This window comes from Solenopsis invicta, chromosome 6, assembly GCF_016802725.1.
Source record: "Solenopsis invicta isolate M01_SB chromosome 6, UNIL_Sinv_3.0, whole genome shotgun sequence".
Taxonomy (NCBI): domain Eukaryota; kingdom Metazoa; phylum Arthropoda; class Insecta; order Hymenoptera; family Formicidae; genus Solenopsis; species Solenopsis invicta.
In genome coordinates, this window is record NC_052669.1 from 25,230,880 (window position 1) to 25,254,319 (window position 23,440).

At 32.9% G+C, this 23,440-nt stretch overlaps 2 protein-coding genes across 3 annotated transcripts; one reads left to right on the forward strand and one right to left on the reverse strand.

Moving 5' to 3' along the window:
- The first annotated feature begins 2,012 nt into the window (after window positions 1–2,012).
- On the forward strand, window positions 2,013–16,884 carry LOC105200485 (mitochondrial folate transporter/carrier). The gene is made up of 6 exons (XM_011168058.3): window positions 2,013–2,502; window positions 10,782–10,935; window positions 11,147–11,399; window positions 11,511–11,624; window positions 12,520–12,665; window positions 15,145–16,884. The coding sequence occupies exons 1-6, from the start codon at window positions 2,346–2,348 to the stop codon at window positions 15,323–15,325; spliced, it is 1,005 nt and encodes a 334-aa protein (XP_011166360.1). The 5' UTR covers window positions 2,013–2,345; the 3' UTR covers window positions 15,326–16,884.
- Window positions 16,001–19,608, reverse strand: LOC105200565. 2 transcript variants are annotated; one of them, XM_026134394.2, is made up of 5 exons: window positions 18,985–19,608; window positions 17,867–18,002; window positions 17,267–17,454; window positions 17,028–17,135; window positions 16,001–16,760 (listed from the first exon to the last, which is right to left on the reverse strand). In XM_026134394.2, the coding sequence occupies exons 1-5, from the start codon at window positions 18,990–18,992 to the stop codon at window positions 16,625–16,627; spliced, it is 576 nt and encodes a 191-aa protein (XP_025990179.1). In that variant the 5' UTR covers window positions 18,993–19,608; the 3' UTR covers window positions 16,001–16,624. The 2 variants fall into 2 exon arrangements, with proteins under 2 accessions (XP_025990179.1, XP_039306335.1); XM_039450401.1 differs by having other exon boundaries at window positions 18,304–19,608.
- Between the last annotated feature and the right edge of the window lie 3,832 nt (window positions 19,609–23,440).

The following is a 23,440-nucleotide window of genomic DNA, read 5'->3' on the forward strand; positions in this document are numbered from 1 at the left end:
TTTCTTAGAATTTTACGAACGTTTAAATAGATATAAAAGGGAAAGGGCGAGATTCTTTTGGGAAACTGTAATTTGTAGCCATGTTTGAATTGTCGGTACGAAGCTAGTCTTTCTAAAATAAATTCGTAAGAAAATCATTAGGAGAATAAAGCATGTGACAGAAGCGAACAGGAAAATTCTTATTCTAGAAGGATAGCGAGCCGATATCACGATTTTTGTGATTGGGCCTCACGGAAATTGTCCAACTGCACGCGATTGGTCGAGCCGAGTCAGGACATGACGGGCCCCGGTGCGAAAGTCCCAGACAGCGTGCGGCCAGTGGAGGGGATGATTGGTAACACTCGTACTCAGGCATGTCCAACAGTGGAGCGAGCGCGAGTGCTGCCATTCCCTCCACTGGCTGCAAAAGATTTAACGTCAGTGGTCCCAAGGTCTCAGCATTCTGCACTGTAGCTTTGTTTATTCATCGTTTTTTTTTCATTGTTTTACGCTTTTAAAAAATTTGAAAAAATTCAGGTTTACTTTTCAATGAATTAGTCTTTAACATTATTGTGGAATCGTCCTCCGTTTTGTTTTCATTTCGAAAAAATTTGAGAGTGAAATTTTGCTTGTGCCAAAAGTTTTTTTAATATTCTAGACTTAAAAAATTTGGAAAAATTCAAATTCCTTTTTCAACGTTTCTATTACATTATCAAATAACAGTCTTAACAGGTTAAATAGTCTTAGATTATTTTATTGAATCCTATAATCCCGAAAACCAAAAATTTGATAATGTACGTAATAATTATTTATTTCAATTATCAAGCACTTAGAGCGCTGCTAATTCATGTGTTTTTTTAATTTGCAGATTACGTCGTTATAACTCCGCTGCTGCGCGTCAGGTCGGTGAGTCGCTTCTATTTCGCACGATGAATCTGCAAATATTGCTGAGGAATATAACAGAAATTTGATTAGGTTATTATCTAGGCAGTCGTAATCACCTCAAACATGATTTAGATTAAATATGTGTTCCGAACGTGCATCGAAAAAATAAACGTATCAAATTAAATTAAAAGGCTTCAAGACTTTGTATGAGCCGTCAGATTATGTATTGGAGATATAGAATTGTGCGCATTGCAGATTAGAATTTAATCCATCAGAACAAAACGGTTTAAAATTATCTGATAAAATTGTAATCTTCAATTCACGGTCTTCAATCTTTAATAATAGTCTGATATGACCTTGGTAGAAAAGAAATGAAGAATTAAGACTGGTCTTACCAACTGTGATTAATTTAAAAGAAATTAATTGATTAAATTTATGAATTGCTTGTAAAACTATAATCAATTTTAAGTTTTTTAATTTGCAATTTATAAATTGTATCGGCTGAGTTTTTTTTTCATTAATCCAAATCCCATTTAGAGTTGTCAAAGATTTTCTCTTAAATTTAGATTTTGTTAACTGTTATTATTATGGATTTTGTAGAAGAACAAAAAAACCATAGACCTTTATATTTTTCGTCTTTTAAAATTTCTCTGAACTTTTTATTCTTCTCAAAAAATCGTTATGACAGCAAATTCCAAATTTAGAAAAAAAATCTTTAATTCTGGGCTGGCCCTTAAATATAAGTGCAGGATTACAGATTTTTACATAACGCACAAGAGAATCATTTAGAATTTTTTTATATCTTTCGTAGGATAGAAATAAAAAACTCTGATTAGGTCGGTTGCAAAAATCTATAGTCCTGTCTTTGATATCTAAAGACCAATCTAGAATTGAAGGATTCCTCTAAATTTGAGTTTTGCTGTTATCACGATTTGTTTGGTATGATAAAGTTTAGAGAAATCACATATATCACGCGCAAGCCTTCGCTTTCATTTGAAATATCCCGCGCACACTCAGCTGATGAGTGGCGCTGAGTGCACTCGGTACTTCTGCTCGCGCTCGCGTCGCGACGCGTGCGCGCAGTCTTGGTTCCCCCACCTCATTCCCTTGTCCCCGGCATGAACGCCGCTCCGGCCGCTCGCCGCGCTCGCGCTGCCCGGTCGAACAGTATGGCGGTGCTCGGCGTGTGTGGCGGAGTGTGCTTGATCGGTGTTGCATAATTGGCGGCATAACCAGCTGTGATCGACGAGCGGGGGCGAGCGAGCGAACGAGAGAAGGAAGCGTGAAGGCGGACGAAGTTCGGCAACGAGTGACGCTACGACAGCTCGACGACAGTGCCTCCCGCGGACGAAGAGATATGTCGCAGAGTGGAGGCGCGCGTTGCTAGCGCTGGCAAGGATGCGGGATCGAGCATCATCGCTAATCACGGATCGGTAACGAACGGCGAGGAGCAGCGGCACGGTGATAACGTACCGCTCAGCATGACGGCGATCAAGGGTAGCGGCACGCCGGGCACCCCGCGCCAGCTTAACGTCCTTAGCAACTTCAAGTACGAGTACTTCGTCGCGGGCATCTCGGGCGGCGTCGTCTCGACCCTGATGCTGCACCCGCTGGACCTAATCAAGATCCGATTCGCAGGTGAGTCGAGCGAGCGAGCGAGCGAGTGAGTGAGTCACGCGCGAGGGCGCTCGAGAAAATGGCGGTTGTCACATTGCGGCAGCACGTGGTGTCTTCCGCGCCGACGAACGCATTATCGAGCGGCGGTTTCCTCGGTCAAGTTCCTTCTTTTTTCTCTTTCTCATTTGTGCCTCTTAAGCAGATCGGGGGAAGGATGCGTGGGACGTGTTACTGTCACGTTGTCGCGAATAAATGGCTGATGAAATGTTCGACCTGTTTACGAGTTTATCGTTGCTCGATTTCGCTCGTGTATTATTTTTCAAGAAGGAAGAGAGATAATAAGGGAGAAATCACAAGATTCTCGTTCTAAATTAGTATTATTCTGAATGTAGAAAGTCACTCAGTTATTTAGTTCTTTTAAGTGAAAGGTAGTCCAGCTTGTTTTGAATAGAAGATTCTCGAATTGAATGAAAACTAAAAGAATGTATCGATTCTCAATAACGATGTTCAAGTTTCTGCTCAAGTTTTTAGTTGTTGAGCTATTCAGGTTATCGAACGCCAGACACGTGGCCAGAAAACATTTTTGCAACCTGGTTTTGTGTTGAGACAAATTTTCCAAATTTTATTCGAAATGACACCGTTTTATTTCATGTATTTAAAATTTCTTGTATTTAAAAAATAATGAATAGTTGTATTTAAAAAATAATAACTTTACTAAATTTTCCAACTTGATTAATTACTTAAATTGAAGAAATGTAATTCAAGTCAACGATTAATTTGGTAAAGTTAACAATTTTTTCTCAGTTTTAATTTTATAATAAAGCTTGTATTATTTTACTTTTTGTCGAGTAACTATTAGAGTAACAGTGATCACCATAAACGTCTATAAAATTTGATTTAGGAAAATTTGAATAGATTCCACTTTATATTATTTTTTAATTTTTTTATTATAAAACATGTCACAGTAATCGTAATATATGATATTAATCATATGATATTGTGGATTTTTGTTATTATGAAACATATTATATATAAAATCATCTTTAAGAAAAAATATTTTCCAATTATTACTGAACTTAAAAATTATTATTTTATATATATGTATATGTAAACAGGATACTAATAAGATATGAAACAATTTAATGACGTTCGAAGCGAAAAATATGCAAGATAACATAATTTTTCGAAAAATATGTAAAATATATAACATGTCGGAAGGTTTTATTTGAATATCCTAAGAAAAAGGATGATTTAATTTTTGGCTAGCTTTTACGAATTTAAGAATGTTGCGCAATGTGATAGCCAATCATCTTTCGTTGTACATGTACGAAAATTGGCATGCTTCCAAATTATTGCATTTACATTGTATTTAAAGTAACATTACTCAAGACAGGAGTGTATGCTTTGCAAAGTCGAGACTCCGAAAAATGCAATATCTATAGATATTCTTTACAACGCATAATGATATAATTAAATAATTAATATTATGATAATTTGTGATATAATTATGATATAATTTTAATATTTTATTTGAATATTTTAAAGTGAATTTTTAAGTACTTTATGTTTAAATATTTTATATTGTATTGCTGTTTTATATTTTTTTATTATTTTGTCTACATGTCGTTACATATATTTTGAAATCGTACACAAAAGTAGCTGAACACTTGTATTTACAATAGATACGTCAGGAAGCGCGCGTGTATCTGTTATCTAGATGCTTCATACAAGGAATACTTGTGCAGCAAGGTACTGAAAATAGAGGTGCTTTACATCACTGCTTGCGCCACGCAAGCTACACTGCACCATATAAATTCTACGTACGGCAACGCCGAACAGAAAGAAAATCGATAATACGAAAGTGAAACAGCGATGCAAACTATACTTAATTCTTTTATAATCTTTCTTCCTCTCAATCTCTTCTTTTACTATCTCGAAATAAATTAATTATACGTTAAGGATTTAATTCTTAAATCATTAGTTCTTATAAATTATTACTAATAAATATTTTGATAAACATCTATACATGCAAAATAAGATATTCTTATTCTACTTTTATGAGAGAAGATAAAATAGGAGAAGATAAAAAAGATGGAGAGAAAGAGAGCGAGAGAGAGAGATTTAACTTTACCTCATATTTAGGCTATATATATATATATATATATGTATGTATATGGATATAATCTAATTATTGTATTATCTACTTTGATTCTCCAAAACATTCGAGAAAAAGTCGGTTTTTATATTTATATTTATAGTCGAATCTTATATTTAAAACTATATCTTAAGAGGTCATTAATCAATGAGAGAGCCATACTAGCATTTTTTTAAACGGTCTTGAAAAAATCTATTAATACCGGCCTAAAACAATACATTTCATACTATTGTCTATCAACTTACAACTGAACTTTATTCCAGACGAGTAAAGTCCACAAGTTTCTTCATTAGAGACAAATCGAAACATTATTAAACGTTCATGAAGTGTTGCAACAGACAGCACGGCCTTTTGCCGAGGGTGGCGATTATAGAATCTAAACAGTCATAGGATTTATCGCGTCGGTAAAAAAAAAAGAAACTAGCGCAGAGAACTCGAGATTGTGCCGAGCAGTCTCGTGCCACAGTGTGTCTCAATTGAAGCAGATATTTTTCGACATTTCTCTCTTTCCGATATTCCTATTGACGCGGTACACTTCTTCTTGTGGACCAAAGATACAATGTGTCGATAATAGCATGTTCGTATACCTGTTCAATTTCGGGATCAAAACAAATTTCTCCTTTTGTCGTGTGCAAACAAAGGATTAAAATTTGGCAAAAAGTTTTCTTATAACTCTCGTCGATATTCGATGCCAACAGGTGATTACCAGAAAGACATTTCAATATTCTTTCTATTTTTTAAGAGATGTAAGGAATATAAATCTCGTAATAATAAATAATAATATTCAACGCATTTTCCATGTTTTGGATTACGAAATATACTCGTAAGTATTTTATTTGCGGTTATTCACCCAGTTTATTATCGTCATTGCTGTTAGTGTCAGAAGTCAATATTATGGACGATGTATTCCACCGATGATGAATGTTATTTTGCGCAGTCTGTGAATATAATAGTGATACGGGATCACGGGATTAACCGAGCACGCGCTCGTTCAGATTATCATTTTTACTACTTATCTGCTTGTCCTGATAATTAACGGCAAGATTTATAGATTAGATAGTTTTTAGAAACTAAAATATTTGTCCATAAACACATGTTACTTCAAAAATAAAGCGGCGCAGCGGGTTAATGTCCTAAAAGTTAACGCCCACGCATAAGGACTCAAAGCTTTCGATTATTTTTGTCCATGCGTATAACGAGTGCTCCAAATCACTGCTGTCTACGATGATTCTACGCGAAACAAAGGGGATTACTTTACGATAGAATTTCTTGGATTTGATGTTTGATGTTTATTTAAGTGTTCGATTTCTTGGCTATCTCGAATCATATTCGATATCCTTGTTTTATGAAGTGGCACTGATATTCCGGGTATCTTGATATTATAATATTGATAACATTCCTCCTTACATTAGAACATTTTTAGAACTAAATAATTGCAAAGGAAAAACAATCCAAAAGTTAGTAATTATTAATAAATTAAAAATCTGTTTTAGTGTGTTTGCAATTACATTTTTGGATGCTACTATAAATTAAAAAATATTTTATATATATCTTTGATCAAAATTTTATTAATGAAATAATTACATACTAAGCTATTTTGAATAACGGTTTCGCTTTAGAAACGAGACAAAGGCACGAACAGGGCGCTATTTATAAACTCTGCGTAAAAACTATATTCGCGAATTATAATATGAAACAAATACAGTAGAATAAAAATACATACAATGTACGTTAGTAAGCAAAGCGTAGGTCAAAGTAACGAGTTTTTAAGTGTTATTTCGAATAAAAGTTAAATTTTTTTTTATAAATATTCTGGTGATGAAACACGTTTTTGTTTGAAAATGATTATCTTAATGAAGGCAGCATACCTTATCGCTCTTGTAAAGGCAGACGATTGATACGAGCGGTTCGCATACGATATACAAGAAAGCTCGATCGATATGAATAAATAAAGTACCCTTGAGCTGATACTAACAGAAGCTTTAATCTCGGATTTCCGGATCGGATCGGGAGTTAGGGGAAATAATGAGATCGTTTTATATTTCGTAAAAGGCCGTAGAATTTTTATACTAAAAGCTTGTGTTGAAATAATTTTGAGGAAACTTTCTCATGTACCAGCTTGCTTTAGATGATCTATAATTCGCATCAGAATTTAGGGTAGAATTCTATTAATAATTTTGTACGTGTTTAATATACATGGTCTTATACATACGAGTATTTCACATGCATATTCTAATTTTTCAAACAGATCTTTTTTGTGTTACAAAACTCTCCTTCTTTCTTAAATTCTAATACAAATTATAGATGATCTATAATTTGTATTAGAATTTAAGAGAGAATTTCATAATTCAAATTTTTGTCTAGTTTTTGTCTATTTATTTTTTTTTGTCTAATACAAAAATATTTAAAAGTGTACACGTAAGATATGTATTAAAATACACATAAAATACCGCAAATAGAATTTTATGCTGTAATATAATGCGAATCATATAGATTGTGATGGGCTTAAAACTATAAATTGGATTTAGAATCGAGTACGACAAAATGGAAGTCATGGACAAAAGATAGAGAGTGGGGAAAAATAGATAATTTTTAAAGGTTTCCGTTGTCGAAGTGCTTTCTTAAAGCTTGCGAAGAACTAATAAAAGCAATAATTTTTAAGTAAAAGAGTTGTTTCTTTTTTCTCTCTACGGGATATTCGGTCTTACTAAGATACTGTTTTAAAGATTGTAACGTCGTTTCATCGAAAACGAAAGCTATTTGCCGAGGTCCCGGTTCGTCTGCATTCATCATGTGCTTTCGATAAAGGAGTCAAGCTAATACGGTTGACACTATATGTATCAGTAAAATATATTTCACTTTAATCGCTCGTGATGATTATATAATCACTTGTTCGCGTTTATCTATGTAAGCAATATTATTTGGTATTTATTTTTCTGTAACATTATCTTAATAAATCATATTAAAGACATTTTAAGTAATATAGTATTATAAAAATACAGAAGTTTTAAATGTTTTAATTATTTAAAAATTATATGTGAAGATTAATGACAATTTATATCTATTAAATTATTTTATTGAGGCTCTTTAAAAAAGATATTTTTATTAATAAAGTTTTTAATGTTATATTATAAAGTTAATATAACATTTTTATAAATTTTTTATAAATTAAAGTAATATTGATGGAAATTTATTTTGAGTTAGAAGTAAATTATTGTGTGTTTCAATGTAATTAAATTTGTTTTGATTATTATCCTTTTTATAATAATTAAATTTATGATTATTAATGACACAATTTCTAAAGATAGGCAAATATTATCGTCTATTATAGTAATAGTATACTGATATCACGGAAGATATTTGAAAGACTTATTTTATCATGTATTATTTTCACGTTACGTCGGTATCAATAATCTGACGCCACTATCGATCTTGTTTTACTTTTGATAAATTTGAAAACAATGCGGTTATTGTGTCACGCAATCGTCACTTTTAACTAATACGTCGTGGAATCTCGTTTGTAAGCAGAACTTGATAAAATTATTGTGAAGCATTTCGAGTCAGTTTAACAATAAATTGCACGTGATTATCTTTTGTGATAAAATGAGTGAATTTTTTTGGTATATTGTCATAAAGTCTGTTTATAATTTTGAATAATTTTATAATGTTATGTGCAATAGTTGATTGAAATGAACAATATATTATGCTAAATACTTTATGTAATTTATTATTTAATTTACTTTTATTTTACATGAACAGACATAGTAGAACAATACATGTAACACATAATATTTACAACTTAGTATATTATCATTAAATTTAATTAATTCTACTATATTACATATAATATATATGTAACATAGTAGAATTAATATATAAAGTTTAAAAATAATTTATTTTCAAATATATGTTTACGTCAATCTTTTTCTTGTATTTTGAAATTTTTATTCTTGTTTTGAGAAACTAAATCTTGGAGTTTGTCCAACATGTAACATCTTATCTTTATTACGATTCTTGTTGACTGTTAGATAACAGGACATAATGTTACAGAAAATTTTCTTCCTAGTGTTAGTCGTTTTCATCGTTGCGGTTAATGTACGTCAAACTAAATAAATTGCTTTTTTGAATAACTATGTTTCTAGGTTACTTGGTGCAAATACAATCAGCTATTGTTTATTCATTTTGCTTGTCAGGAAATGTGCAATCGGCTTCCGCGTACAGGTTGATATCGAATTAATGAATAGCGTTCGAAGTTTTTTTCCATCCACCTGCTTTTGTCTAAAGACTTTAAAGATCTTCTTGTCAGTTATTTTGAATTGGCGAAACTAAAAAAGAGCAAAGGAGATTAAGTAGGAAAGTTTCCCATGTTTAAAGGATGTTTTCAATAAATCCGTTAAATTGAATGGAGACAGAAATGTGCACGTTAAGCGATAAATGTTCTTCCAAATAGAAACGAATAAGATTTATTGAGAAACGGAGTACTTTGCACATGTATGTGTGCGTACGTGTGAGTCGTATTTTAAACGGAATATTCATTGGCTACCCACCAAACACTAAGCCACGAGAATTCCGCAAGTTGCGTCAGCAGCACGTGACGTTCGTTATTGAATCGTATCGTCGCGCACTCGGCCGAATCATCGAAAGTCATTTTACATATCTACGAATTCATAAACAGATATAATTGCGAAATAAAATTCTGCAAATACTCAGATCAGTATTCCTTTTGTAAATGTATGAATTCACAATGTGTATATGTATGTATATGTATATTTATTTATAAATTTAGGATATAATAAAATAATCTATTCACATTCTATAACTTGCAGAATTAATTTGAATAGAAGCTTTTTAGATTCATTGAATTCTCTTTGTGTCGCCAGATATTAAATTAACAAGTATTATACCGAGTATTACATTTTTAATTTTAGTTTGAGATAATCAGGAAAATGAGATGTGTCTTAATTTTGCTTTATATAGGTTTCATTAATTCAAGGAAACCAATATCAAATAGAAAATTATCTGAAATAAAGTGATATAAAATGAAATAAGAAGTAAAATATAAAATAATGTAATATAATCGTTATTGCTTCTTGTAGAATCATCGTAAGATGTGCTGTTGTTTGAATTAAGGTTTTTTATATTCATATTTCAAAGACGTTATACTATATGTATGAATGTGAAAGCAAAATGTTTTTCGCGCTTCACATATTTGGATAACAGCGATATTATTTCTTTGACTCTGATTAAATCTATTATTTAGATTAAATTATTTAGATTAGATTAAAATAATATTAAAGATTAACGAATTAAAAGATGATATTTGTGGTAATTGCTAAACTTTCATTGAAGAAACATTGTGTGATTGCAAATTAATGCAGAATTTTGTAGATGAAATTTCATGGGTGGGTTTCATTAGAAATATACACGAAATCGTAATAGGGACAACCTCTTCCGTAGCCGTATGAAATCATCACGAAAGCGAAAGTAAATTGTACTCCGTAGATGATTATCCTTTCTCTCTCTTTTTGCTGATATATTTAATCTTATCAACACTTTTAAATGATATTGATTCGTCCATTAATTTTTGTTGGCATTGTAGAAAACATTCATGGCGTAGATAGATGTAATGATTCAATACACAATTGTTTTTTATGTTTTTTATGTTTTTTTTTATTTAGACTGTAAAATGAAAGTAATTAAATTTGAAATACAATTTTGTATGTTTTTTATATGGTTATATTTGAGAAGGAAACTTTCTCAGCAAATGAGAAAGAACGTATTGCAAGATGATAACACTAGCTGTTTTTTCGCAACCGTATGCGATATGGAAACTAACGTTATAACGTTTACGGTGATAAAGTGTGTCTGTACAGAGGATATGTGTATATGCATGTTAATCTGATGTATATAAATGTGAAAGTATTCGAGCATAAAAATTAGGGGTTGCTACATTACGAGACGATATATTATCGTCAATAGTCTGATAGTAGGGGCAAGCAATGGACACCATAATTGTAAACAATTACAACATAGGCGTTAATTTTAATAAAACAAGTATTTTCATGATAACATTGATATTACGAGGATGTAGAATATATTAGTTGATGGGTGATTTACTTGAATGCTTTTTTTTATCTCCTTGCAGTGAACGACGGTCAAACAAGTACGGCACCACGGTACAATAGTCTCAGAAATGCCATCGCTCAGATAGTTAAGACTGAGGGTGTGCGTGGGCTCTACAGGGGTGTAACACCAAACGTTTTAGGATCGGGCAGTTCGTGGGGTTTCTACTTCTTCTTGTAAGTAGTGATCGCTACTTTCTAGCGCTGTAAATTCATTTCGAAATCCAAATAACTAAGTAATTAGGCTAAAATACAAAAAACTAATCTGTAACTTTATTAAAGATTTTAATTTAAAATCAATTAATATTATTTATGTACTGTATTCTTTCAGAAAATTTATTTTTTATATTTTTTGGACATTTTATGCTAATTGCGAATTAATTTGTAGCTACAATACGATAAAGACTTCGATCCAAGGTGGCAATTCGAAGAAACCTCTCGGACCGTCGATGCATATGTTTGCTGCCGCTGATGCCGGAGTGCTTACATTGCTCATGACTAATCCTATCTGGGTGGTAAAGACGCGGCTGTGCTTACAATATGCTGATGATGTAAAGATAGCAGAATCTAAGAAATATCGGGGCATGGCTGATGCTTTAAAGAAGATTTACAAGACAGAGGGTATTAGAGGTTTATACAAGGCAAGCAGATTCTCTTGATCAAAATTTTATATTACGACTGTATTTGGGAAAAAATAAGAACTTTACTGATGATGTATGATGATTAAAAAAAGTGTTCCATATTTCTTGCAGGGTTTAGTTCCTGGATTGTTTGGCGTTTCCCACGGTGCAATACAATTCATGTCGTACGAAGAGATGAAAAATAAATATTACAATTACTTGAATGTACCCATCGATACGAAATTGGTAAATTAATTTTTATTAAGATATGTATTTTTTTTATTAAGCTTTTTGAGGAAGCAGATTTAACTGCATGTACTAATTCTTAATTCAGGTTGCCTGAAGAACATAAGTAGTATTATCTATTTATAAAAATAATGATATTTTAAGGAATTACATACTTTTTTTATTTGAAAAATTGCAAATTTTTGGGAATTTTTTGGAAAGGACTATAAATAAATTTGATATCCAAAAAAGATATATTTTATTGATTAATATGTAAAAAAGAATTTTTTTTAATGTTTTTACTTATTTAAATTAACTTTTTGGAGCTGCTATCAGTTCGACAAAATACCTTTCCCTTAGCACTCTAGAATTTTGTAAAACAAACGAAAATTAGAAAAATGATTGTGTCATTAAGGGTCGAATTTTAAAATTTTGTAAAGTTGTACATAAAAAAAAATTCAATTTTGTCGAACAAATTTTTGACTTAAATATTTACAAAAATTGTATTAATAAAAAATTTTTTAAATAGTTTGACAAGTAATAAAGAATTGCATTTTATACAAGTAAAATCGTGTTTTATTAAAAAAAAGGTTGAAAATTGTTAAACTTATCACATTGGAACTTTTGAAAAACATGGCTTCGAAGAAAACACATTTGAAGTTTGCGCGAAATATGATTTTTTGAGCATGGACACTTTCTTTATTGTTTATAACTTATTTATTCATACTATGAGTTTCACATTAAAACTTTTCCCATATTCTAAACACTATAAAGAATGATTGATGATAAAAAATTGACTTTTTTGAAAATTGAAAAAGTATGTGACTCCTCAATTTTTTATCGAATAGAGATTCTTATAAGTAATATTTAATAACAATGAAAATTAAGAAATATGTTTATTATAATATTTTGTTAGAGTACGACCGAATACATCGTCTTCGCGGCGATATCAAAGCTGATTGCTGCAGCGTCGACGTACCCTTATCAAGTAGTGAGGGCACGACTTCAGGATCATCATCACGATTATCGGGGTACCTGGCATTGCATTCAATGCACATGGAGGTCAGAAGGGATTAAGGGTTTCTATAAGGGCTTATCACCATACCTTTTACATGTTACGCCAAACATATGTCTGATTATTCTTATTTACGAGCATTTTACTAACGGTAGTTAATTTACATTGATACCTTATTGCAAAAGTAAGAGAACTTGATAGACAATTTTTTTTTATCTTACTCATCTAGCGCGCATTATCCCCTGATTTACCAAAACTTATGATGCAAAGTACTTTTTCAATACGCAGAGCGCGTGTACGATCTTTCAACGATATGAGGCCATAGTACTCAATTTTTCTTTCTTTAAATGAATATTATTTTTTATATATTATTCAACAGGTTACAGTACTGAATTATTTTTTGAAAGAAAATCTTTATAAAACTTTTTATCTGAAATATTTTAGAAGCCTCGGAGAATAGTTGAAATAATTATTAGTAGCAATTGTTAGTTTATTCTGTTGTAGGCGAAATGTATAGATAATTACTTTTCTTTTTACCTCTCGCGAAGTGAGTTTTTCTAATATTTGTATTTTTATTAATTTATATTAGGTTTTGTAGAATCGTATGATGAAAGAAATTGGTCGAGGAATGGGAAAAGTAACTTAAATAATTACTTTTACTATTGCCCTTTTAACTTCTGGCATAAATTGCAAGGCGATGATTACAAACGGAAAAATAGATCTTGAAATGGCAATAGTTCGTGGCGTTCGTATTGTACGTAGAATGTATGTGTTTTATTTATTCAACCATTCATCCTTTCTTATCCTAGTACACTGAGAGACTGCAATAATGTGAAAAACTGGATGAAGTTACTTTGTTCTTCGATATGTTCTTTGACGTTTAATTTATAGCAGAATTTGCGTGATTGACGTGTATTGTACGTAAGGATAATTTTGTTATAACGAAAAAATATATTTTAACTGAAATATCTTTTCATTATATAAGGTACACCACAACGGATAAACACATGATCGTCTTTTGTTTGCCGAATTGTATAGATATCTGAGTGTCAACTAAACTGGATTTAGTTGAACAAACCTAGATAGATGTACTTGTTTGCGCGCTTATGCGAAAGAGGAAGCGAGGATTAATATCTTATACTACAGTATGAGATGATTAGTGCTCTGTTGACATGCAAGAGCTGCAAGAAAAGATACATCCAGTTCACGTCGGCGGACGGTGTAATCTTGGATAGTTAAATTAATAACCAAATATTTACGTAATTATACGAATAACACACGATATATTTATTATCTGTGTAATGTTCGAACAACTTTTGACGCATAATGTGTATGAGCCACATGTGTAAAGTGATGATTTTTGTGTCTACGCTCGACTCTACGAGTTTCAGTGTGGACTAGACGTTGCTTAATTTAGCGATTTCTTCAATTTTAGCAAATATAGTAAAAATTTGCCGCATTCTACCTTCTTCCCTCGTTTTTCTGTTTCACGAAGCGACTCTATTTCTCTGTAGCTAATATTTTACCTCATTCTAAGTGGAGTATATAGAGTCTTCTGGTATTAGGTAAATTTTTTGCAAAGATCATAGAGTCTGGTACTCGGAACATATGATCGCACAGCAATAATTTTTTCGCTGCGATCTGTAAATAGTAGTCAAATTTATTTATATTTAATTTTTTTAGCCATAAGGTTAGACTCTATGTTTCTTCACAGAAAAAAAATGGGGAGGGAGTGAAGGAGCAACATTGTTGTGACCGTATTAAAAATAAATATACGCACACATATCGAAAAGTGTTTGTCATTAAATTAATTACTATTTTAGATTGTTTAATTTAAGTTATTCAAGCTTTATCCAGATTTGATATATGTACTCTATTTTTCTTTTTACTGATATGAATATCACTTTATTGACAGCACGGAGATCAGGAAGAGAGAAGGAGAGACGTTACTATTATTTAATTTTGATTTAAATATATTGTCTTGAAATTATCTTGCATTAAAATTCTTATTGTCGTGAGTGTCCTATTTCGAATAAATAGCATGTAGAAAGGTATTGTGATTGAATGATGAAATTTATTGAGTACATTACGATTTCGGTTAGTTCAGTAGTTTAAGCCACCAGCAGTACGATTTTTGAACGTATTATACAATGATATATGAATTAATATATCGAATATATATCGTTCTTGAAGTTTATATTGTAAGAGCGAAATAAGAATACAAGCTAGAGTCTACTCTGTTGTGAATTTGTGCGTAGTTAATCGGTTTGTTTAAATCTAACAGATTTTATGGTTGACTGTTAAAAAAAAAAAAAACATTACTTTTATGATCGAATTTTTGTAAAGCTCTTGAAGCGAAACAAACAAGAGCGTTGTCAGAGTTCCTGAGCCGAATTTTTATAATAAATTCGATGTAACTTCAAGAATCGTACGCGGGTTAAATTTAATAACGCTTCAGAACTTCGCGTCTTTAGTCTATAGTAAAGCAAAGTAAAACAAAGGCGTATTGCTGGTGGTTCGTTGCAGGTATGAGAGTTGGCGTGGCTTTTACAAAGGGTTAAGCGCGAACCTCATCAGAGTGACCCCGGCGACAGTTATCACGTTTGCGGTCTACGAAAATATGTTTCATTATCTGCAATCCGGACGCACCGCCCGCGCCGTGGAAGAAGCGATCGTTGTGCCTGCGGTTAGCAAACTAAAGGAGTAAGGTATAACTAGGGGATCCCTTGGAGCTTTACCGAAATACATGTGTAATCCGGATTTGTTCGGAATCGTATGCGTAATATACTTGTGATGAAAAATGAACTGAAACCAGTGAATCGTAATTACAATAAAATTCTATTTTGAAGAAAGGATTCGAGATATAAAAGCTTATAAGAACAATGGATTTTAATTTCTTGCTAATGTACAGCATAAATTCAAGTTCGTGAAATGGCAGCGCACAATAGAAACAATAGCCTTAAGAAAAGTCCATTATTTGTTTATTAGCATTTTCATTGCAAAAATAATAAGCATTTTTTATATCACATACCTTTCACATTTTTAATCCCGATAAATATTTTTTTAAATATTTTTTTTTAATACCGTGACCATTTCATACTAGTAATTGGATTAAATTATATATTTTTTTATTGATAGAAGAATATTCTAGCAGTCATGTTGGTGATCTATGTAAACCATCGAATGAAGTAAAAGTTGAATTATTGAAGAGTGCAAATGATTAAACTTTTCGAGTATGTTTGAAATGTACCGATAATTGCATTTATTTCCATTGATTGCATCTTTATTTTTTATGCATGTTATAATTTTCAAAGACATAATAAATTGTTTTCTTTGTGTTGTAATTACAGTTATTAAATTGTAATTAGAGATTTAATGATACATATTGATGGTAAAAAGTTTATTATTAAAAAACAATTTATATGCTTAGTAAATTTTATGTCTTAACGTTACACGCATTTCTGTACATTACAGATAACCGTATTTAGAAGACTCAGATTTTGTGTTGAAAGCTTTAATTATGCTATTACGACTGTTGTTAATAGTCTTTAATGCTATTATCATTATATTGTATTTATTTGTAATTATTTTGTTTTATATTGATTGAAAAAGTTTAATACTTGATTTCAAATTTGTAAAAATTTAATTTCAACATTTATTATAATATTTATATATTGATAAATATTATTTTTTTCCAATAAAACATATGCTTAGAAATGAATTAAGATATCTGTACATTATGTACATTATGATTTTCGTTATCGATCTGTTCCAGGTTTTGTTGCAGATTTTCTTAATTTTTTCCGTTATTTCATCTTTACAGCATATCAAAACCCGCTGGATTTCTGCTAATATCATTTAACATAACAGATCTTGTATAGGTATCATCTCTGATAAAGTTTAAAATAAACATTACTCTTCTTCTTTCGACGAACTTGGCTGTATGAATTAATAAACTTTCCAGTTACTCTCAAAGTCTCAATGCAATGTAATTGAGCAAAGTTATTTAATTAGTGTTGATGTAATGGCTTACTAGATCTAAAAGATTTACAGGACATTTTTTATAACGTTGATCACAATGCTGCTCGCGTTCGGCTTCTATAATCTCATCTGGAAGATCTTCATTCGTCGACATAGAGGGTCTGCGAACAAAGGAATGCGCATAAATGTTATAATTTATATATTACTTCTTGTGTTATAATAGCACGAATATGTGCTGGATGAATACTGATCGAAAATAAAAATTTCTCGATAAGTTGATCTAAATCTAATTTTTTTCTAAATTTTCAGCCTTCCATTCTCTTGTTCATCGCGATTTTTATTACATGTGATTGTAATTGTTTACTTTTTTTTTTAATTTTTATTTAATATAATTTAAATAGTTTTTCTTTTTTATATTTAATATTTACGTGAATATGATTTGAAGAATGTCGCCAAGCACACCATTTTTGTTTAAAGAGTACTTTTCAGCTTCGCAGATCATTCTCAGCAGACAATCCAGTCCAGGATAGCCTAGGCTGTTGCATACATATGAAATTATATTATTTTTATTTATTATTTACAAAATTATATTTTGAAGACTATAGTAAAATTTTTGCTATACGCGAAATATGAAATGAAGAATAATTGATACATATAGTTTTGTTACCTCTCTATTTTGCTTGTGAGCACCTTATATACTAATTGACGACTAAGACTTCGTTTTGCGTAATAACTTTCTTCGTGGAAGTAACTTGAATTCCATTCGTATGGTAATCCATAATTCGCTTCAAAATAAAATGACACTGCTATAGATTTGTCTGGAATATCTAGAGGAATTCCCAGAGCAAAGAATATCTAGAAATTGAATAATTGTTTTCAAAGGCCCATGTAAAGAAATTAGATGATGATTGATCGATTTAATCTTTAACGAGTTTTAATTTTTTGAAACGTGAATTTATAAAATGAAAAGCGTCTACAGATGTTAGTTCTACAGAAGTTTTACAGATGTTAAACTACAGTTAACGTTTATCATGATTTTTTTTCGTGATGGATAAAATGTCTCTTTTGACATTCCTAAGTGTAAAAATTTCCATTGACATTATTATGTCAAATCAAACGTTTATTTTGAATTCCCTTGATTTTGCCCGACAGGTCACACTTCACGAGAGTGTGCTTGAAGTGCAAATGATTAATATTTAGTTAACTGACTGCCTGTACACTCCGAGACGCATTAGTAGATGAAAAATGAATGATTGATCCACCGTACCCCTGTATTGCTACTCTTGGGAAATCCGATAGATCGTATATGCCTCGATACACCGTGTGTAATATTTCTTACTCCTGATACATGTGTTGACTTCATAAAGTACCACATCGAGAAAGCCAGCACCGTAACGTAATTTCTGAAATATTTCAAGATCCAACGAAAATTTCATCAGACATGTTACTTCTATATTTACTCATTGGTTTTGAACTTTTCCTACTTATCATTTTTGATCTTTGAAGAAATGCAATTAATTGGTTTAAAATGCGGATTAGTAACGATTTAATTTATTGTATACCTAGTGCTTATTAATGATTTATTTAATGTGGTACTTTTTCCTCGATTGTTTATTTCTCATTTTAATCTGTTTAAAGAATTTCGATTTTTAGCCGATCGCTTGATTTTAATCACACATATTTATACAGTTTTATTATACTTACGCAGTTTGGAAAACACTGAAGGAAAAAGCTGTGTAACGGCAATACTTAAATTTGTTTTGTAAAATAAATAGTGCGTTCCGTAAAATAAATAGTTGCAATGTTTAGATACTGGAATGATATTTCCAGAGTTTCATCGAATGCGCTCACGATACTGCGGATATTGTTCGGAATTCCTATGTGGGATTCACGAGACGATCGATGTGTCGGTAAAAAAAAGGAAAAAAAAAGAACATACGTCGACGTCTGTTTGTTCACTTCTTTATTTCGCGAGTTGTTTTGATTTTGCGGTCGCTTCATTGGTTTTCGCACGCATGCAAATACCGCGCGGTACGATCGTTCCGGGCGCAACAATTTTTGCCCCTGAAAATATGAAACAAAGAAAAAAAAATATTTTTCGACGAGCGACTCACGTACGTTAATAAAGATAGTGTTTTTATTCATTGTTACGTATTATCATATATCTTTTAATCCGAGAATAGTCATCCGGGATGTCTTTTAACATTTTAGCATCGAAAAAATCAAGTTTACAAACGTCACAAATTTTTTTACTGATTTGTTAAAACCATAAGCTGTTAGTTGTTCGTTTACAAAAAAAAAAGAATATTCCCGGGTTAACTTTGCGATCACGTTTTCCTTAATTTTAATCCTATTATGTAAATAACTTCGATGTCGGACACTTACTTCTTCATTTCTCCAGCGTACCACCGGACGTGAATCTTGCACGAGGTTTTTGCCAAATGGCTAATTGACGGTTCGTACACAATTTAAGTGTATGCGAAATAAAAATTATGTTAGTTTGCGCGAGGCTAATAATTGCATTCGTTATGCAAGCCACATCGTTTTTCGTCTCGTTATGCACGTTCTGATGCTAATAGAGCGGCGTTTAGTGATTTAGAGGGAGGGAAAATGTTATTTAAAAAACATTTTTTTCGATATGATTGCTTTTAATATTTATCAATGTTTACATGCAGCTTTTAACGCTATTTTTAATTTAATATTTTATTTAAACTTACTTTTATTTAGCACTGATGGATTGTATATATCATATGCTAATATAATTATTTAAATTGTTCACAACAAAAACGAAACGCATTATGCTCATCGTGTTTGCGTGCTTCACAAACGTTTGGTTTACAGAACGAGTTGCCAAAATATTATTCCTTTTTCGAATCATATGTATCGTATAAGATCGCATTTCAAAATCACTTTATCTTGATGAAAAAGATAGATTTATCTTCCTCAACGTTTTGTTTTATCTATTGATTTTGTAATTTATCTTTCCAATTTTTGTCAGTCTTCTTAAATTTTAAATATTTGTTAAATATCTTATAATTACATCTTGAATAAAAATTAAATAAAATTGGCTCCTAATCGAAGAATAACATTTTGTTTTTCGATTCTTTATTACTCAAAATTAAATTTGAGGAGACATCTTGAGCCTCTGTCGTTCTAGCGTCATTTGAAAAATGATCAAAAATGCCCGAATATATTTCTTTTATTATATAAACTAAAAAATTTTACAAACACCCGCGTGAGAAATTACAATCAATCTGAGACACCCCGTGTATACCGGATGCGATATCGGCCGGCTTCAGTCGTTCAGATGGCGGAATGAGATTATAGTCCGCGGGATGCATTAATCCCGCGATCAGTATGCGTCTAGCACTAATTGAATTAATAATGGAATTGCAGGTCGGCTGTTTCTGCCTTGTTTGGTACATTCCTGATTCAATGGCGAAACTCGTAATTATTCCGCGGGACTTTACGTAGCGAACCGACCGCCGGACACGGGCCTGGATGCCGCAGAACAATGCTCAGGCACCACCTTTCTCCAGTGCTGGTCCCCAACTGGAATATATCCCGGCACGAAGTTTCGCACACTAAATACATTATTGATTAGCGCACCATGAATTTAGTGGTCTCCACCGCACCTTGCGGCCCGAGCACTCCTGGCATTCGGTTGCAGTCATTTTTGGGTCACAAAGTGCGCCTCCGCTTGCTTTGTGTGCACGTGCACGAATGTCACCGCACACTCCGCTTTTCGAGATTGTTACTCTGTCTCTTTGTCTCTTTCTCTCTCTCTCTCTTTGCGAGCCGCGCCCATTGTCATTCTCTCTCAGGTAGATTTCTTTTAAATTGATCCGAGTTTGCATCTGCGCGTGGTTATCCACGTGCATCGATATATTCATATTATCGAATCGTCGCGTTTCCACGAGAATATTGGAAAAAGGATAATTTCACGAAAGTGATACGTAGAGTTTTGTTTTTAAAAATCTGTTTTTTTGGCACTTTTTTTACAATGTTCCCTATAATATACACATTTCATTATACTCCTTTCATTATTTGTTCCGAATAAAGCAATATTATTTTAAAAATTACCAATCGATGCGAGCTCCATTGTTGGAGAGAAATCTCCACCTGCGGGTGTCTGCGGGTATTCCTCTCTCGACGGGAGGGGTGAATTATGTTTGGCAATTCACTTTTGTTATTTTTTTTCCTGCGCGAAATAATTCGGCCAGAGCGTGTGAATCGCCGTCTCGCGCGAAGTAAGCCGAGCAATATCGCGCGCTCATTGAAATAAAGGATGCGAGATTTACGGAATCGCGCGCGCGCGCGAGTGGTGGAGGTTTTACGAGGCCCGACGGGGGGGTATGTACGTGGAACAATACTGGAGATTTTTCGCCGCAATTTTCCGCGAGGCCGCGGAATGCATCGTGTGTGCAATGAGAAAAACGGGGTAGAGGGCGAGAGCTTGGGACGAGGGCGCAGCGCCGCAACGCGCTCGCCTGCGCTATTGTCGTCGCGCGATCATAAAAAGCGATCGCGGCAGGTAAACAGCGCGAGAAATTCGAAAAATGCAAGCGTGAAGCCGTTTAAATGACGCCCGAGCCGAGTGCCGGTACATGAAGACAGCCCTAGCGTAAATTTTTCTCCATCGTGATTTATAAGAATCAGAGATTGAGATCTTATGGATTTTTCACATTCTCTCCTGCATTCTTTTGAAGAGTTTACGTGAAGATTTTATCGAAATGAAAAATGTAAGAATGTAATTTTGATTTTCTGTTTCTTAGAAGAAACTGTAAAATTATTTCATATTATTTCATAATTGATGCAGTTGTTTAAAGCTTTTCAGACGTTTTATAGTTTGCATTAATTTTGAAGCCTATTTTAGATCATTTATAGTTCATGTTACTTAGAATACTCAAAAAAGGATTTTATTTATAATCTTATACAACGTGTAATTCCAAAGGTTTAAGATTTATCAAGATCAGCAAAAGTGGATTTAAAGAAGAATTGAAAAATCTATAAGTATAAAATAATATTTACACGGAAAGAATGATTTTACCGAAATATCTAAAAATTTAACCAGATACAGAAAATAATTTGATTGAATTATCAAAATAGTTATGTAAGAAACTCAAGCATATAATGAACGATGCTGCAAAAAATTTTGACATTGTAGCAACTAGCTTGAGTATCTTACATAATTATTTTGATGGTTTAACAAAAAATTATTTTCAGATCTAACTAAATTATAAAAATATCTAGGTAAATTTTGTATGCTTTAGCAAAATTGTTTTTTCTGTGTAGAATATTAATATTAAATTCCGAAATAAAAAGAGGAATAATGTACAAAAAAGAATGTGAAGTAATTATCGAAGAGCATGTCACATGCAAGGGCTACGCAAGTCCATGTGGACAAGATTCCAATCCTTGAATCAGACCGCGGGGATGAATGCGAGCTCAGGGACTTGTTCGCCCTGTGATGTGCAGATGGCGGCTCCTGGTCGGTATCCGGGATCATCAGCCCCGCCCATGTGATTTAAACGACGACCTTTCCAGCGTCGATCCACGCGCACCCCAGACCGAATGGATGGTTCGACGGGATTCTTAAGGGTGAATGACTGAATCGGTAATGAACGCGTGTATTATTATTTGCGTGCCTTCGCAAATCCATCCCTCGTTTCGATAACGTCGCTTAGTTTATCCCAAAGAAGGGATATCGCGAAAGTAATAAACTAAAAAAAAAAAGAACATGTGTATCGGCGTGCTACATTATTATAGAAATTGATGACATTGCGATAGGGGAAATTTTTATATCAGGGGGCCGATCATATAGCTTTTTCTCTAGGGCGGAAATGTGAAAAGTGAAAAATTTTTCCATTAATTCAATGATAAATACTTCAATGATAAACATTTTCACTTTTCACGTTTTTGCCCTGGGCAAAAAGTTATATGATCTACCCTCGATTCAATAGAATTATGCGAGTCAAGTGGAATGGATGCTTCTACTTTCTTTTATTAAAGTGATGCGTACGCAAAGTAGCAAAATGGAACGATATGTATTTTTTTTAAATTTATAATTATCGGTTATTACTTTACAAAAGAAGAATAAAGTATATTGATCTTAAACGGTTAAGATATATTTGTATTAGATTATATGGATAAAAAAAAATCATAATTAAGATCAAAATGCTATTAAACAAGGGTAAATAAAAATCTGATATAATGAATTAGCGGCAGACAGTAGAACATAATTAATTCTAATTTCAACTAATCCGAGCCATTATTGTGAGCCAACAATTCGACCGATTTAGCAAATCGCGTATTTAGCTAGCCTCGCTTCCGAGGGAAAAGATACGTGATGTGTCCAGCCATTCTATGTGAAATACCGGAGTACCGAGAGTAGCGGCGCACGACCGCAGACCGGCGCGACCTAACGCGGGTGAAAAGTTCAACAGACAGATTTGCATCGGAATTACATCGCATGAAAGCCGCGCCCTAGAGTCCTGACCGATCTGGCGTTGTCGACGGCCGCAAACGGGACTTCGCGACCGCATTAAATACTGCCCCGGAACACCGCTTTCTTCTTCGCCTATCCACCTGTCACCATGCTCACCACCTCCCTTCCCGAATCGCTTCGGGCTACGTTAGACGAGTTTCGTCTTTCACTTTGACCCAAGTTCGGCGCACGGCTTTAAGCGGCATGAGAAGTGAGACGATTATGAGCTTACTTGCCGCGCCGGTAGTCGGGTCTGGCGACTTGCGACTTAACGAAAATTAACGCGGTCATGAAGTCATAATCGTCGCAGAAATGGGAAGCAGTCGAGAGGGTGGCACGTTATTTGAATCAGAC

Excerpts from the sequence above, each read along its gene's own strand:
- LOC105200565 (XM_026134394.2), bottom strand. Across the intron at positions 17,455-17,866 it reads CCAAGAGTAGCAATACAGGG|ATATTCTTTGCTCTGGGAAT; the intron begins GTACGGTGGATC and ends TTCAATTTCTAG. Across the intron at positions 16,761-17,027 it reads ATTCTTCAAATCATATTCAC|ACCCTCTATGTCGACGAATG; the intron begins GTAAATATTAAA and ends CTTTGTTCGCAG.
- LOC105200485 (XM_011168058.3), top strand. The coding sequence starts at position 2,346 with ATGACGGCGATCAAGGGTAGCGGCACGCCGGGCACCCCGCGCCAGCTT. Across the intron at positions 11,400-11,510 it reads GTATTAGAGGTTTATACAAG|GGTTTAGTTCCTGGATTGTT; the intron begins GCAAGCAGATTC and ends TATTTCTTGCAG. Across the intron at positions 11,625-12,519 it reads TACCCATCGATACGAAATTG|AGTACGACCGAATACATCGT; the intron begins GTAAATTAATTT and ends ATATTTTGTTAG.